Consider the following 16,233-nt stretch of genomic DNA (forward strand, 5'->3'; position numbering starts at 1 on the left):
ACCAGTGGACTTGGAACAAGTAGAACGCCGAAGACAAGAACACAACACCAGAGTGAGAAGAGCCACACCAGAGTGAGAAGAGCCACACCAAGTTACCTCCAAGTAGGTGACACAGCACTCGTGAGGAACAGAGCACAAAAGGGAAAGATGACCCTCCCCTATGAATTGCTCCTCTGGACCAACACCCACCGAGCACATGGACTAGCCACTGCCATGCGGGGGCTTGAAACGGTGACCCAGAACGTGTCGCACTTCAGACGGGCACCTCCAGCCTTATGGGAAGAGTTCTGATAGAACCAAGACCCCGCAGAAACCCGCTCCTCAATGATTGAGAGGACACACCTGAAGAGCGACAGAAGGCCAGTCCACCTCTGCAGCATCTGACACCAGGCGGGGAGGACAAGAGTCTTCCCAGATCACGCACCCCACACCGAGAACAGTGCGAACGATACTTGCTCCAGAGGCGGTTGGTACCATCCACTCGACTGCGAGGGGTACATCTTGAATGGCATCTACAGAAGGCTGGGAAGTTGACCGCCCAGGACTGGTGATTGATAGGTGACTGAAGAAAACCACCAAAAGAGAAGCGGAGTCTACTGTTGTTCCATCTGTTTGTTTATTCTGCTGTCTCATTTGTTTGTTTGGTTTGTCCAAAGTTGGAATGGGATATGATGTCCACGTGATATGCATCATGTGGCCAAAGAAATAATGGTGAGCGAAAAGCCTGCAAAGGGCAGTTCCCACTCTGCTCCCAGAGCTACAGTGTCTGTGCAGTCATTGCTTGCTCGCCCGTGCTGCGCTCCACTGGCCTCGCCAGGCACACATAGCTCTCAACCATTTGTGTCGCAAAGGCGGGTGAAAACACCCTATTTTATTTTTGGTGGTTGAGAGGCCCATTGAAACGAATGGGCGTGCAGGAGTCTTGGCGGGTGAGTCAGCTGTTTACAAGGCAGGTGACACCCGTCAAAAGCGTGCGAGTTGAGAGCTATGGGCACATCCCCTGCGCGGCGAGCCCTCCCATCACACCAAGCATTCTGCAGCCATCTCTATAAAAAAAAAAATAACAGCAACACAGAGGGGGGGGGTGGGGGCCCAAGAATTTATTTTTTGCTCCAGGGGCCTTGGCATAAAAAGTTTGAAGACCACTGCTATATGCGAAATTTTAAAAGGACCTTTTAGAGCTTCCGTGCTAACAGTCTGCATGTCCTAGTGAGTAGTGCTTTGTCTTTTCTTAGCCTCAGGACAGCTGGGCTCCTTGGATTTCTCAGCCGGGCGGTTTTGCTCTATGTGGGTCTCTGTCATGGAGCTTTAGTCCTGACAGTCTACGCATGTCCAGGTGATAAGTGTCTTCTGTTCGACGCAGTCGCAGTACATCGCTGGGCTCCTCAGATTTCTCAGTCGGGAGATTTTGCTCCACGTGGGTCTCTGTCATGGAGCTTTAGTACTGACAGTCTGCGCATGTCCTGTGGAGGAAGTGTCTCTTTTGTTCTGCGCAGCCGCAGTACCGCGCTGGGGCTACTCGGATTTCTCGGCTGGGATGTTTTGCTCTACCGGGATCTTTGTCATGAAGCTTTAGCACTGACAGTGTGCGCATGTCTTGGTAAGTAGTGTCTTCTGTTCTGCGCAGCCGCAGTTCAGCGCTGGGCTTCTCGGGTTTCTCTGCCGGGAGGCTTTGCTCTCCTCGCGTCTATTCATCTCTGTGGTGGCGGGTGTCGCTGAAAGACCTGCAGGAGGTCACTGGGGCATCCTACGAGAAAACCATTGAATATCACTGGGGCGAAATGAGTGCACAGGGCTCAGATGAGGTGAGTTGCCCCCCAATCGCTTCCTTGTGAACAGCAGTTGCTGCCATCTGGACCCATGTCACGAGGCTCCCTTTCATCCTCCCTTAGCCTTTTAGCCAGCCGTGCTTTGGATTTTGGGAGTTGTAGTATCCGTTGTACTATGCAAGGTGGGCCTAAACGGGCTATAATTCCCAGCATTCATCTTGCTGCTGTCTAAATAAAGAGGATTGGTAGAAGATGACCTTTATGACATGGGTCCGGTTGGTTCCTCTTGTATTTATCGAAGATAAATATGAGTGCTTCTGTCTGGAACACTGTACAGAAGTAAACAAAACAGTGCATTCCCTTCCAAAGGTGCTTTACAATGTTAGAAAGTGAACAGTGAGCAGAAAATGGCGGGGGGCTCCGGGGGCAGAGCAAGATGCAGCTTGCTGGACACCTGGGTCAGGACCATTAGCTGCAATGGTATTTCCGTAGTTTCCACTTCCGGCTGTGACCCTAATGCATACCCTCTTTTCCCCCCTCGACCCCCCTGGCCGTCTTGCACTCTCACAGGCAGGCATGAAAGGAATTGCACCGGTCCCAGTAGAACTCCCATGCTGGTGAGAATGGAGTTTCCAGGGGTGCAATGGTTGCTTGGGAGCGAGAATGAGATTTCTAAGGCAGCTTTAGCACAGTAAAGCAGCGGGAGAAGGCTAGGGCTAATGATACACATTAGTCAGGAGCCTGGAAGGTGTAGAAAGGGGCTGCCATGAGGAGAGGCAGGGGAATAAGGGCAGGGCATGCCATCCTGCAACTGTAAGGTCGTTTTCAGTTGACATGTAAGTGACATGACCCGCCACAGAAATATTGTCAGCTTTCCATCATCCTCTGTTTTCTACCTGCATTTTTTCTTCATTTCCCGTTTGTGTATTCTCTATTATTTTAAAGATTATTCTTCCAGCTTTGCCTGAGGAAGCCTACATTGGAGTAAACAATTGCTCTCACCCTTAGTATCCGTAAGTGTTTCCTGGGATTGCAGTGGTAGTTCAGCTTGAACACACACAGACCAGCATTGTGGTTTTGTTTTCTATTAAACCTTACCCAAAGTACAAAATTAAGACAATGAACACACTTTATACACATTTCATTTAAATCCACTTAATATAGTCTAATTAGTATGCATTTTACAATACAAGTCACCGATACAGTGATCAATTTCATCTAAGAATTAGCATTACAGATAAAATAAACACAACAAAAAACAGCTTCCTTGCACTGTTGGTGACCTATCTATTGGATTTTTCCATGAACTACCCTGCAAAACTGATTGCAAACTCTCTGGCTGTTTGCCCAATTTTTCGCATAAGTGTCATACATAATGCACCATTTTAGCCTATTATTCAGAAGATTTTCTCCATGGTAGTACGCCCCCCGAGCCATCCTCCTTGTTGGGTTCGGGCTTTCTCACTTCACTCTCAGATTTGTGGGAAATATTTATGACCCTCCAATTAAAGAATTCACCAGCTGCAAATGCACAAAGAGAACAAGCTTTCATAATTTGAAGCTTACCTAATGCCTATAATCGATGACCTGATCGAGCAAACTGCACCAGTCAAATTCATCTCAACCCTTGCTCTGCCAACGAGTTACTGAAAGGTTCTGCTGGACCCAAAAGATCAGCAGAAAAATGTCCTTGTTCCATTCCCTGGTGCTCCACTTTGCCACACATGCCTTGTCCATCTCTTTCAAGATGATAATGGTTGTGATCCTCCATCATCAAGCGTTCTCAGGGGATTACTTAGAGGAGATGGTGATCTACAGCAGTAGCCAGCATCAAGCATTCTCAGGGGCTTACTTGGAGGACACAGAGAGGTAGTGCAGCAAAAGCAGTATGCCGTGGTGGAGAAAGTTGGAGTCTTTTTATTTTTTTTTGCTTTCACCATGGAGGCAGGATTGTGACCTGCTGTGCTAGCCCTTCGGTGGGACAAAGACTGGTATGCATATGGAAATGTCTCCTCTGTGAAAAGCGCAGTGAGCTAAAGCATGGTTGAGACTCTCCCGGGGGCCATCCACCCAAGAACAGGTGAATGGGCTGTGTTTGTGCCGGTAGAGTGACTCCCAGCCCATCTGTTGCTCATAAGATCAGATGCCGGGTGGAGCAGAGAAGTGCTGTGGCAATAGTGGTCTGTTGGGGGAGTGCACAGTGTGGGGCAGGAGCCTTAGCCACCACCTCCATTCTCCTGAATACTTGGAACTTATTCAGCAATTCTGAGGTGACCCTAAGTGAAATTCGTGTTTCTGTCAGTTTGCTTGTTGCTACTTTTTGGGACTTTTAATATTACACATGGCAAGTAAAACATGTGATCTATTGCGCAGTAAATCATCACAAAGCAGTACTATCAATGAATCTATGGCTGATCACTATAGCAGAGATGGTTTTATTACACTTTTAGGCAAAATTGTGAAAGTTGGAGTAGTGATGTTGAGCGCAGACACTAGGACGATAGCAGGAAAATAAAACACTGATAACGAAGGGGAAGGGGCTAGTGAAATGCCATTGCAGCCCTGAGTTAGAGTGCAAAAAATTGCACTTATGACTATGGTGGACTTCAGTACCAACTTGGGTTCCATTATTGGCAGGGGTCGAACAGAGGATGATATCATCATTGAATTAAGGGTACATTTAGGTGAACAGGAGAACTTAAATACATGGCAGTTGCGACAGAGAAGCGTAATCACTTTGTCGCAACAGTATTAGGGCCTCATTACACGGATGGCGGTAAAATACCGGCACCGCCTTGGTGGAAAGGGGAATTACCGCCCTATTCCAAGGTTGGCGGGGCGGTAATTCCCCCTTCCACCATTGCCCTTCCCCATTCCCATTTTTGCCCCATAGGGCTCTATGGGAATGGGTGAAGGCGCTAATTACGGTACCGCAAAATGCGGTTTTTAATGCCTGCAAAAAGCAGGCGTTAAATTCCCCAACCCGCAAAGGGACCTCGTAGTAAGGCGGTAAGGATTTACCGGTACCGGTAAAATACCGGTACCGGTAAACCCTTACCGCCATCCATGTAATGAGGCCCTTAACCCTCTATTACTGGGCAGAAAATCAGACTTCTTTCTTGGACCTTCTACTATTATGAGTACATAAGAACGAAGCAGCCCAATCAAACACAGGATAGGGGGACAGATTGGAAGGTGGAGGAACTGCAGCAACAAGGAAATGTAGTAATAGAAAACAGAGATGCTCTCAAAGGACCATTTTTCCGGGAACGAGATAATAAAATAACTAGCGTTGTGAATCAGAGGTCGATGAGAGGATTAAACTGTCAGCCCCCTCAATCTCTGCGTTGAATTCGGTGCTCAGCTCATTCGTGCAACTCTATGATATTATTAGATACGAAGTCAGAGGCCATACCATAATTCTTTCTGAGATAAAATTGGAGTTGGAGTCCCAAAGTGATCCAGTAAATGTAGCTGTGACATCATCCTGTAGGCCTCACCATCCTTTTTGCTCCCCAAATGGCATGCGGGTTAGTCAACATTCAGAAAGAAGCCCCTGGGATTGTTGTAACCCCCTCAACGAATATTCCTTGTGGTGATCCAGGAAAGGACATTGGGATCCTAGGTAATGGAATGAATATGCAGTCTGGTACAGAAGCATCTACCTCTAGTTCAAATGATTGGCCGTGAATAAAAACACAAGGAAAATGACGCATAAAGGGAACACAAACAGAACTAATACAGATGTCTGGAAATTACTCTGATTTTTGCATAATACCAAAGCAGCCATGATTTCGGCGAAGGAAAAGGCTCCAGCCAGAGCTGAAAGTAATGTATATGCTTGATTTTTGGACAGGCTAAAGTGTTGGAGGAAATGGCACATTTGGTTAAATCTTCAATCTCCAAAGTTGTCACTAATGGGAAAGGCCGAGTAGCGTAGGAGATGTCTACTGTCAAAAAGTGTGACTTTGGGATTCAAACAAAGTGGATGGATGATGGCAGTAGTAGGGTCCATAGCTTGCTATAATACCTCCCGTTAGTCGACTGGATCAAGTTATCCATAGTTTTGAGCCTGTAAGCAGGAATAACTGCCGTTCTGCTATGTGTGAAAAACCTGAGTGTATTCTCCCAGGAGGACCTCGAGAATCCCTTATTCAGGTGGCCATGGAAGGGCTGGTGCTTTCAGATCCCAACCCTGGGGGTGGACGAGTGAGGGAGGATCACCTGGGTACGGGAACTCTGGGTTATGCTTGGGGGTATAGCCCAGGTGAGACGCAGTATTATACCGGAGAAAAAGGAGAGGAGGGTGAGATCCCTGAGCCCTTTGTGGGCTCTAGCACATCTATTCCCCCCCCTTTCTCACATGAAATCTCTTCTACCCAAATCTACATATATTCCCCCTAGAATCGAACACCCCATTGCATTCAGAAACCATCTCCCTCAGAATTCCTGCCTTCCTCTTCCCTATCTGAATGCTCCCAATCATTCTTCTTCACGTCCCTCTGATTATTCTGTGTCGAACACCCACTCTACTTAGACTAAACACTACCATTCCCATCATCCTCCCCTTTTCTTTTTCACAATAACAATCCCGGTCATTCCTATCAATCTCCCCTTTCTAAGGTCATCAACCCTCCTGATACGATCGTAATTCCCTATAACACCTCTTCCCCATCCTACCCTGTAGGATATGCTGACTCTCCAAACCCTACCTTTTCCTACCTAAACACTGTAGAAAACAGACTAACCCTAAAACTGTTTACCTGACATGTCCCAAACCAAGGGTCAGGCAAAGTCAGGCACTTGACCTGAATCACACACACCTGACGGCCCTTTCCCTACAGGGATAAAAGGTGGAGCACAAAAGTACACGATGAGCAAGGCAGACCGCCTGACGTGAGAGCTAACTCAGCACTGCAGTTCAAGAGGAGGTGAAAGACGGCGTTTACCGAGATGGTGAGAAGGAGAAAAGTGACCTTGCCCTTTTCAATCAAGGCCCGTGAAACCTCTGCAGACAGAAACATAAGTCTGCGAACAATAGCTAGCGTGTGTTGCAGCAGATGTCTACAGTACGCGAGACCCTCCTCTGCTGATAACCAAGCTGGGGAAGGACAGTGGTACCAACCTTGACTCCAAGGATAAAGAAAGGCAAGTGGTCCCTCACAGCTGGGGAGGGGAGAATCGATAGGAAACCCAACTGTGTTGAACGAAAAGTAGCCCAGCGGCTAATTTGAACTTTGAAAGGCTTAATGATATATTGATAAAAGAGGGGGGAAACCAGCAGCAGAGTTGTACAGCAACATGTGGGTGCTCAAGCAGGAAACTGGGCGATTCCCCGAAGATAGAAACTACTGTAACCAGAGGCCCTTGGGAAAGAGTGAAGAAGGGTCAAAGAGTTCAAACAGTGCAAACAGTGCTCTTGTAAAATCCTCTGTACCGTCGAAAGTCTTTGACCAGCAGATGATTGCGAAAGCTAAGGGAAGTGAATCGTGCATGGTGAAATGAGCGTTTGAGCAGTGTATTGAAGTTGGCAAGAGTGAACCCGGCAGAGGGATGCTAACGGAAAGGGGCGAGGTAAAAAATGTCACTATGGTGAACTATTTTGTCGAAGTTGGCAAAAGTGAACCCGGCAGAAGAATGCTAACAAAAAGGGGTGAGATCTGAAGTTCCTATAAACCGTGTGTTAACTAAAGTGAACCCAACCATGGGGTGTCTACAGTGAACTGTCTGTGAAAGTTGGCTTGAGTGAACCCAGTAGAGGGAAGCCATAAAAAGGGGCGAAGCACGTAGAACTGTTCAAAAAGACGTTAAAGTTTGTGAAAGTAAGAAAAGCCACAGTGAACCCGAAGGAGGGAGGTGAACGTCTGAAAGGGGTCCGAGCCCGAAGTAGGGAGATCCGGGGTGGAAAGTTGTCACACAAAGATTAATTGGAAAAGGAACGGTTTAGTCAAATTGTTGAATATGATATCATGAAGGGTCTACACCCGGAAGAGGGGGGCCCAGAGGTGAAGCCATCACCCAAGGTATACGTGAAGCCGAACTTGGTGTTTGTTGTTGAATACATCCGGCGCTTGAAGGCAAGAGACTTTTTATTGAAAGAGACTTAACCATTGAAGAACCTGATAGCTTGAATGGAACTGTCGGCTTGTGGTGAGAAGGCTCACGCATGTGCTGTGCTCCAAGGTCCCACCTTTTCCTGTGCTACAAATGTGGGGAAGGGAGAACCCTGGCAAACCCAACCTGACTTACGATTTGAGAAAACTTCCTTCTTTATTGAAATCCTATCCCACACTCTTTCTGTAATTCGTTGTAAGGATTTGGCAATAGGTTTTTCTTAGTATAGGCCCTTTTATTTGACACAATGCCACTTGGATTGCCTTATTTTTCATTTGATGGTCGACGCTTGCTCCCATCTTAGATTTAGGTTAGACGTTTTTCCACACTGCATTCATTGTTCAATAAACACCCTTGAACTGGGATCGCTTGTGTCTGTCTTTACTATTGCCACAATGAGTTCCTTACCTATATAAGATATGCAATCAACCAAGGATTCTATGAGACAAGAAGTGGCTATCGAATGCAATCCTACGGAAAGGATACAAAATAAGAGCATGTTGGGGGTTGATAGGCTGCCACTGACACTGGTGAATAAGCATGAGGTTGCTGTCCAATGTGGGGATCTGGAAGTGTGGGACTTGGTAGTGTGTCAATCACCTCATCGAACAAAATATGGTATGTGCCAGACAGTCAATGATTGGCGAGATTAGAGTGTGTCTAAGGACCTGGTAAACAACTGCAATAAATTATATTTTGATTAAACTCGTATCCGACGAAAGAAGTACTAACAGCCAGAAATGGAAATGGAGAAAAGTGTGCAAACTGTAGGCTGTACTGTTTTGCCCGGCTGTAATCGACATAAGATCATGATTCCTAGGCAAATTCTTTTATGAACTAACTATGAGTGGCTACTTCAGATGAGTGGTGGATCATCTTTTTCCAAGGGGAGCGGACAACTCTGATCATAGCTTTGATTAACTTCTTAGTGGACGTTGTAAAGTAATCGATCAGCAATAAGTAATTTATGGGGACAAAGGTAAAATAAACAAATTCAATATGAATTTTGAGGGTGATTTTATTTTTTATGTTTTTTTTGTTGTTCTTTTGCATGAAATTTGAAGGACTTTTTTGAATGAATATATTGCTTTTTTATGAGTTTACTAAGGTGAAAGGTTTATGATAAGCTAACCAATTGGCGTTATTTGGAAATATTCCCGAACTGGGTTTGCTCTCTACATATGATATTGATCAAGTAATATTCCACGATGAATAGATAAACAACATAGAATAGAGAAACAACATATAGAAGTGATAAAAGTCCCCTCAAGGGTGGTTTATTCTATGCTAATGTTAGAGGTAGATATATTCGCTTACTGGCTTTTGATCTTAGACTCTGCCTCATACAGTTTGTAGAGATACCATTGCTTAAGAAGGCGCTCGTTCCGAGCCCAATCAGAGAAAAGGGGGCTTCTTCAATAGAAGAAAATGTGACTGTTATGTGCTCTCATAGTCTGGATAGGAGAAGGGTGTGCTTCCTAGAATCCCAGATGGTATTACTGTAAGGAACTGATGGTGCCAACAGTAAAGACAGACACAAGTTCAAGGGTGTTTATTAAACTGTATATGCAGGTTGGAAAAACACCTAATCTAAACTTAAATCTAAGATGGGAGCAAGCTACAACCATCAAATAATAATAAGGCAGTCCTAGTGGCGTCTTGTCAAAATAAAAGGGCCTATACTAGGAAAAACCTATTGCCAATCCTTACGCTAAATACAGAGTGTGGGTTCACTATGGCCTTTTCAACACAATCTCATCTGTGTCATTCACAAATCTTAATGTCTTTTTATACAGTTCACTATGTATCATTGTTCACATCCTTCTGCCATGTTCACTCTTGTCAACACACTGTTTATCGGGACTTTTGGCATCGCCCCCTCTTTATTGGCATCCCTCCGTCGGGTTCACTCTTGCCACCCTTTATCAGTCACACAGTTTCTTGAACAGTGCTTATGATGCAGGATTCACTTCCCTTAGCTTCATAGTCATCTGTCGGTCAAAAACAGTCGACTGTACAGAGGATTTTACTAGACCCCTGTATGACCACTTTGACCTTTTTCTTGCCTTTCCCAAGGCCTTCTGGTAACAGTATTTTCAACAATAGGGTAGTCGCCCAGAGTTTCTTGAGTGAGCACCCATGTGGTGCTTGACTCCTCTGTTGCTGGTTTTCCCCTCTCGCATTAACAGTTGTTTGCACTTTCTTCAATTAGCTGTTTGCTACTTTTGTTCAACATAGTTCGGTTTCTTATCAGCTCTCCCCTCGGCTCACCGGCTGTGATGAGCTGCTTGGCTTTGCTTGTCTCTAGAGTCAAAGTCGGTACCACGGTGGAAAGTCTCTCCCCGGCTTGGTTATCAGCGGAGGAGGGCCCTGTGTACCATTGACATCTGCTGCAACACACGCTGGCTATTGCTCGCGGTCTTAAGATTCCTTCTGTGGAGGTTTCACGGGCCTGGTTCGGAAAGGGCAAGGTTGCTTCTCTCCTTGTCACCCTCTCAATTCTCACCGTCTTTCTCCTCCTCTTGAACTGCCGTGCTGTGTTAACTCTCTCGGCGTGCCGTCTGCCTTGCTTGTGTTGTGCTCTCGTGCTCCACCTGTTATCCCTGTGGGGAAGGGAAAGGGCTGTCAGGTGTGTGTGATTCTGGTCAATTGCCTGACTTTGCCTGACCCTTGTGGTGGGACATGTCGGGTAAACGGCTCTGGTGTTTGTCATCTTTCATGGTGTGCAAAGTGTTTGTGTCAGAAAAGGGGAGGGGGCAAGAGTGTTTGAGTATCCTACGTTTTAGGATGGGGAAAAGGTATTATAAGAAGGGGGATAACACATCTTACCCATCGATGGCCCACTTAGATCCGTGAGGATCTCGCATCCAGGTGATCCTCCAGCACTGGTCCACCCCCAGGAATTGTATCCAATAGCAATGGCCTTGTCCTGGCCATCTGGATGACAGATCCCTGGGGACTAGTAAGTGAGACACATTCAGGTTTCTCACATTACCTAAATCCCAGGAAAACTGGGACTGGTTTCTGGCTTGTTTGACAACTAAGAATGGTCCCTAAACACAGGCTGGATTTGATTTCAGAGGTAACCCCTGTTTACAAACCAATTATAGAACCTTATTAGCTCACAATTGACTTATGGAATGTTAGGGGTTTTGTGAAATGAACACAGCATGATAAAATATGCGATTTATTCGAGGTTCTACAAAGGTTTTATTACAGAAAACGTGTGCTATTGACAGTTTAATTTGGGATGGATATTGTGCCCTACAGCAACTGGCCACGGTTCAGAATGGCGGTAGGCCTCTGGGTGGTTTTTGCACAATACTGAAACATAATCCCCAGTATCTGGGAAGTTGGTATCCTGTGAAATGAGAGGTGCTTTGGTAGTTGAAAGTAAGTTAGTCGATAATCGTGCAAAAAAAAGAAATCCTTCTCGTCAATATCTACTGGCATCCCCTACATTATTATTTAACTTTTTGAGTAGTGTGGGGAAGTTCATTGAGGCATTCAAAGAGGAGGAACCAGAGGATGAGGCAACTGGAATTCGAAATATATTTCGTATTCAGACTACTTGGGAGCAGAGAAGTATGTTGACTCCGGTTATAACAATAGACAAAAGGAGTATGGAAAACATGGATAGAATTCTATGCTGATGGGGTTCTCGTTATTGCGAATGGCCAAGTAACTGAGGATATCCCCAGTAGGACAACTTGCCATATGTATGAACAAAAACCATGGATAGACTATGTAGCGTTTACAGAGTCATTATTTCACTTGTGCAAAAAATGTGACGTTAATAATGTTCAGAGTAGTGAACATTGTATATTAGCTGCTCACCTGGATGTAAAGCTAAGCTCTGCTGAGTTAACAAGGTGCAATAATTTGGTAATACACCAGCAGAAAAATAGAGTATCTTGAAATCTTAACCAAATGCATCCAGTGAACACCTGATTGGTAGGTTTTTTTGAATGATACCCCTTTAAGCCAGAAGTCGAGGGAATTGTCGGTGCAGAATTTTTCAACCTTTTATTTCTACAAGTTGATGGATATAGATGATAAGATACACCCTTCAGGTTAATTACAAAGATCTCATAATTCTGATGAAAGTGTTCAGCAGAGAAAAAAACAAATCAGACAGACTATTAGAAAACTACATAGGGGGAACTGGGAACCTTTAGTGAAACATAACTTGATTAGAAAGGAGAAATTCAATTATAAAAACTGGTTGGGTAATGCATAAGGATGGTGAAGCAATGTTTAGGGTCATCACTCAGCTTATGATGGCAAACATTTCAGGACCTACACAATTGCAATGAGTGTGAGATTGGCATGGGGCAAAGAGCTAGACACAGACACAAGGATAGAGTTTCCAAAACCTTTATTTATAACAATGCGGTTGGAATAACGCCTAACTTGCTCTATTTCTAAATGGGAGTAGTCTCAACCAAGAAAATAAGGAAACAAAAGGAATAGTCCGAAGGTTAGTCTGTCCAAATTAAAGAAACTGCTCATGCCAAACTTAAGCTTGCCATTACTCTCAAACTTAACAATGTGTAGGGGTTTGAATAAAGTAGGTACGTGTCTCAAAAGAATATCAGGATGACCAAGGAGCTTCTTCTCAACTCCCTTCCCCAAGCTTAGATCATGTGGGATGTTGAAAAGTTAAATTGGTCCCAAAGAGTTCACAAAAAGGCAGTTCAGCTTTATCGATGTTCTTTTCCTCAGGCTTCCCTTGCCTGCTTCAATGCTCTCTAGCATAAAACAGTTAAATTATTGGATCTCCAGGCCCTCTTCACTAGAGCTTGGATCCTTCTCTCTTGCCAATTCCACTTAAACAGATCATCACATAACACAACATTATCTTCACATCCGGAGTTTCTTTCCCAATCTTTCCTGCTTTCACTATGCGGTTTACATCAGACTTTCGAAACGGCATAGACGTACTCATTCCTATGCCTGACCACTCCGACATAGTTGTGTTTTAGCTCTCGTAGTTCTTTTCCTCAAACGTGCATCCAGCACCATGACAAGTATCACTCGCTTGATAGTTCAATTATTCAACACAGTTCACTTCATTCAATCCCTCTCTCGGGATCCTCCTTTATTCAGTACTTTTCAGCTGCCTTTCTCATTTGCTTCAATTTCACCAACTTTGCTTTAACTCGCTTTGCACTTGTCATTCAATATGCTTCAACAGACATTCTCGTCGGCTTTTCTCTTCATCAATTTTGCTTTAACATTTCAGAGACCTTTGAAAATATGGCATTCTGCGGGACAACTCTGTTACTTTGTCTCAACACACTTCAAACAATGAAGGCTTTAAATGTGTTTCACTTCCTACGCATACTGCTGCTTGCAACTTTGTAATTATTTCACAGAACCGTGCTCTCTCATTGCTTTGAACTCACCGGTTTTACTTTCTTCCATGCAGCCTTCACAATTCACTTATCCGAGGTTAGGGTCCCTCCCACCTGCTGCTCAGATCTTCCTGGACAACCTTGCTGTCCCAGGGAAATGAGCAATGTTTTGGCACATAGTCAGAGCGATTCACCCAGCTTTGTGGCTTCTTTTGATGAACACTTTCGGCTTCCTGGAGAAACGGCGCCCTTGCCACACTACCTCCTGCTATAGCCTTGTAGCATCTCGTCGTCGCGTTCCAGTAAGCTGGTTTGCTCTCCTAGGACTGGCCTTTGCCATCTTGGCTTTGCGTCCTTGAGCTCTTGCTCATTCACCCTCCATGAGTTTGGGCTCCACCTTTTGTACCTGATTCGGTTCCTAATGGGATTCAGATGTTGGTCAATGTAGCTAAATGCCTGACCCGGCCTGGCCTTGTTAGAGGGACATTCATAGAAATAGTCGTTTTTATGATAGGTTTTTCTAGGGGTAATCTGCACTGCTCTGTCATTTCTTCCTCTTCTCAGTACATGTTGAAAATAGTGAGGGGGCGGATTGGGATAGGATTCACAATATAGCCCATACAGGTGGAGGGAATGTCGGGCATAGGGGTATTGGGAAAGGGGGATACCATGTCTCACCCTCAGGATAATCCCTTTCCAATCCCAAGGGACCCTCCACCCAGGCGATCCTCCCTCGCTTGTCCTCCTCCAATGTTGGGATCCAAAAGCAATGGCCCTCCCTTGGCCACCAGTTTGGAAGATCCCCCGGGAGTGGGAGGGGGAAAACCCTTAGGTTTTATACAGGAGGCATTTATGAATCCTATATCTGAGCAGGTTTGGAGTGACCATTTTATACAGTTATATCGTAACATATTGACAGTCAGTGGAATTTCTATGAAGGTGAGTGGAATTTGGAGATTTCCATTGAGCAAATTCATTTGATCCTACAATCTGTGTCTGATTCATGTGCCCCTGGCACAAATGGGCTGTGTAATCAAATCATGAAAATGTCTCCCCAAATGTTGGCATTGGTATTATGTGTCCCCTTTAATAGTATTTTAGGGGCAAAAATAGTGCCTCCTTCATGGAGGTTTTCATATGTGGTCCCAGTGTACAAGAAGGGTAACCTGCTTTGATCCAAGTTGCTACCGCCAGATCGCCCTCCTAGATGCTGATAGTAAGGATTTCTCAGTCTGCATTCTTAGTGCGATAGAAGCATGGATTGCTCAAACGGATACATTGTCGAAGTTTCAAACTGGCTTTAGGAGGGGGATGCCCTAGCTGCGACAGTAAACCTTAGTCTAGCGTTCAACATGGTAGACTGAGCTAAACTCTGCAACAGGTTGTATAGGTGGAAGTTTCCAAGTTACCTATTAGATATTTTAATACACATCGATGCTGATATGCAGATTCAGGTCAGATTGAATGCTCATGGTGAGGTGTCCAAGGTTATTCCTACTATGTGTGGTTTGAGGCTGATGTACGTATTGGCCGCCTACCTCTTAAATCTGTACGTATATAACCTTGTTGAGTTTTTGGACCCAGCTGCATTTGTCCCCCATATCATTGCCAACAAACGTTGCTTTTGGTTGGGATACGCCGATGATCTCCTGCTTATGGACAAGACTCCAATTGGACTTCATCGTCTTTTGCTGCGCTTTGAGGAGTACACAGTGCAGGATATACTGGTGGTGAACCCCTCCAAAACCAACATTCTTTGTTATAATGGCAGGAGAACCAAGTCAACTAAGTTTAAATGGTTAATGGGTAAGAATGTACAGTCAATAGAACAAACAGCAAATTATTTGAGTTATATTTTAACATGACCATTGCAGTGGATGACTTTGGAAAGCCATATTTGGGGCAAATAGAAACAACTGGGAGGGCAAATAATGTTTATTTCCCAGAAAATACTGTCGATTTACGCTGTGTTCTCTGATTCATTTCTACAATAAAGTGATTCCATTCATCTTGTATGTATTAGAAACTACATTGTTATCTGAGAAATTTGAGTACATTGTTTTTGAGGGTATACTTTGGCAAACGGCACTAACCATGCCTAATTGTGTACTGGCAGTGATCCTGAGATATGAGTTGGCTTTTCCATCTTTGTCTGGGTTGCTTTCATGGAAACTAGTATCATTATTTAGAAAGCTTTTGTGTGCTGATCCTAAATCATTGCATCAAATGGCATGTAAGCAAATAGAGGGTACGAATGTGGGATGTTTTGCCAATTTTAAGAGAAGATGTCGTCAGATCCTGGAAGATAATGCGGTTGCTCTGGATATGCTTATTGCCAGTCCCATCTTGGTAAAGAAGAACATTTTTGATTTAGATTGTATTAGGACTTGTGATGGGAGGAAGAAATATAAACTGTATTCGCACATTGCATTGGAATACAAAAGAAGAGGCTCTATAACGAAACACATTCGGCAATGTCTGGATAGTCTTTTTTTACGAGTGTCTTCTTAAAAATATGTTTTAACCTCATACACATCCGAGAAAAATGTTTTATCAGCTGCCAGAGTATTAATACTGTTGATTTTGTAATCAGGAAACTGAAACTCTGAAGCACTTGATAATTAAATGTCAGTACTTTTTTTAGTCCATATGTTATGAGGTGTGTGAGGGGTCAGAAATGAGAGGCACACACAAAGTTGTAACGCTTGTAACATTGCTCATGTTTATTAAAATAAAAAAGGTCGGCATAAAGGCCTATTTGTCCCTATCCTAACGAGAACTAAAGCAAGCTGACCTTGTGTCCAAAAGATATCTGACCCTCAAACTAACATACACAATCAAAGGTGCAAGTCAACAAAAATGTGCACAAATCATAAACGTTTAATTCCAACAAAACCCTCCTTTTGTCCAGGGGTGGATTCTCTTCCCCTGAACTATTTCAGGATAACTGTTGAAAGTGTTTTGTTCCAACAAAGTTCTGTTCAAGTCAATAA

General features: G+C 44.4%; 1 protein-coding gene across 3 annotated transcripts in view; it reads left to right on the plus strand.

Annotated features, from left to right (window-relative positions):
* Nucleotides 1-1,645: 1,645 nt before the first annotated feature.
* The window catches only part of LOC138489318 (zinc finger protein 436-like), a 79,196-nt gene continuing 64,608 nt past the window's right edge, over nucleotides 1,646-16,233 (plus strand). For all 3 annotated transcript variants that reach the window (XR_011274779.1, XM_069617018.1, XM_069617017.1), the window contains exon 1: nucleotides 1,646-1,805. Coding sequence is in view for 2 of the 3 variants with exons in the window: in XM_069617018.1 (XP_069473119.1) it covers nucleotides 1,782-1,805 (24 nt within the window). In the remaining variant the exon portion in view is untranslated. The remainder of the gene's footprint in view (nucleotides 1,806-16,233) is intronic.

This window comes from Ambystoma mexicanum, chromosome 9, assembly GCF_040938575.1.
Source record: "Ambystoma mexicanum isolate Mex_15411 chromosome 9, UKY_AmexF1_1, whole genome shotgun sequence".
In the NCBI taxonomy this organism is placed as follows: Eukaryota; Metazoa; Chordata; class Amphibia; order Caudata; family Ambystomatidae; genus Ambystoma; species Ambystoma mexicanum.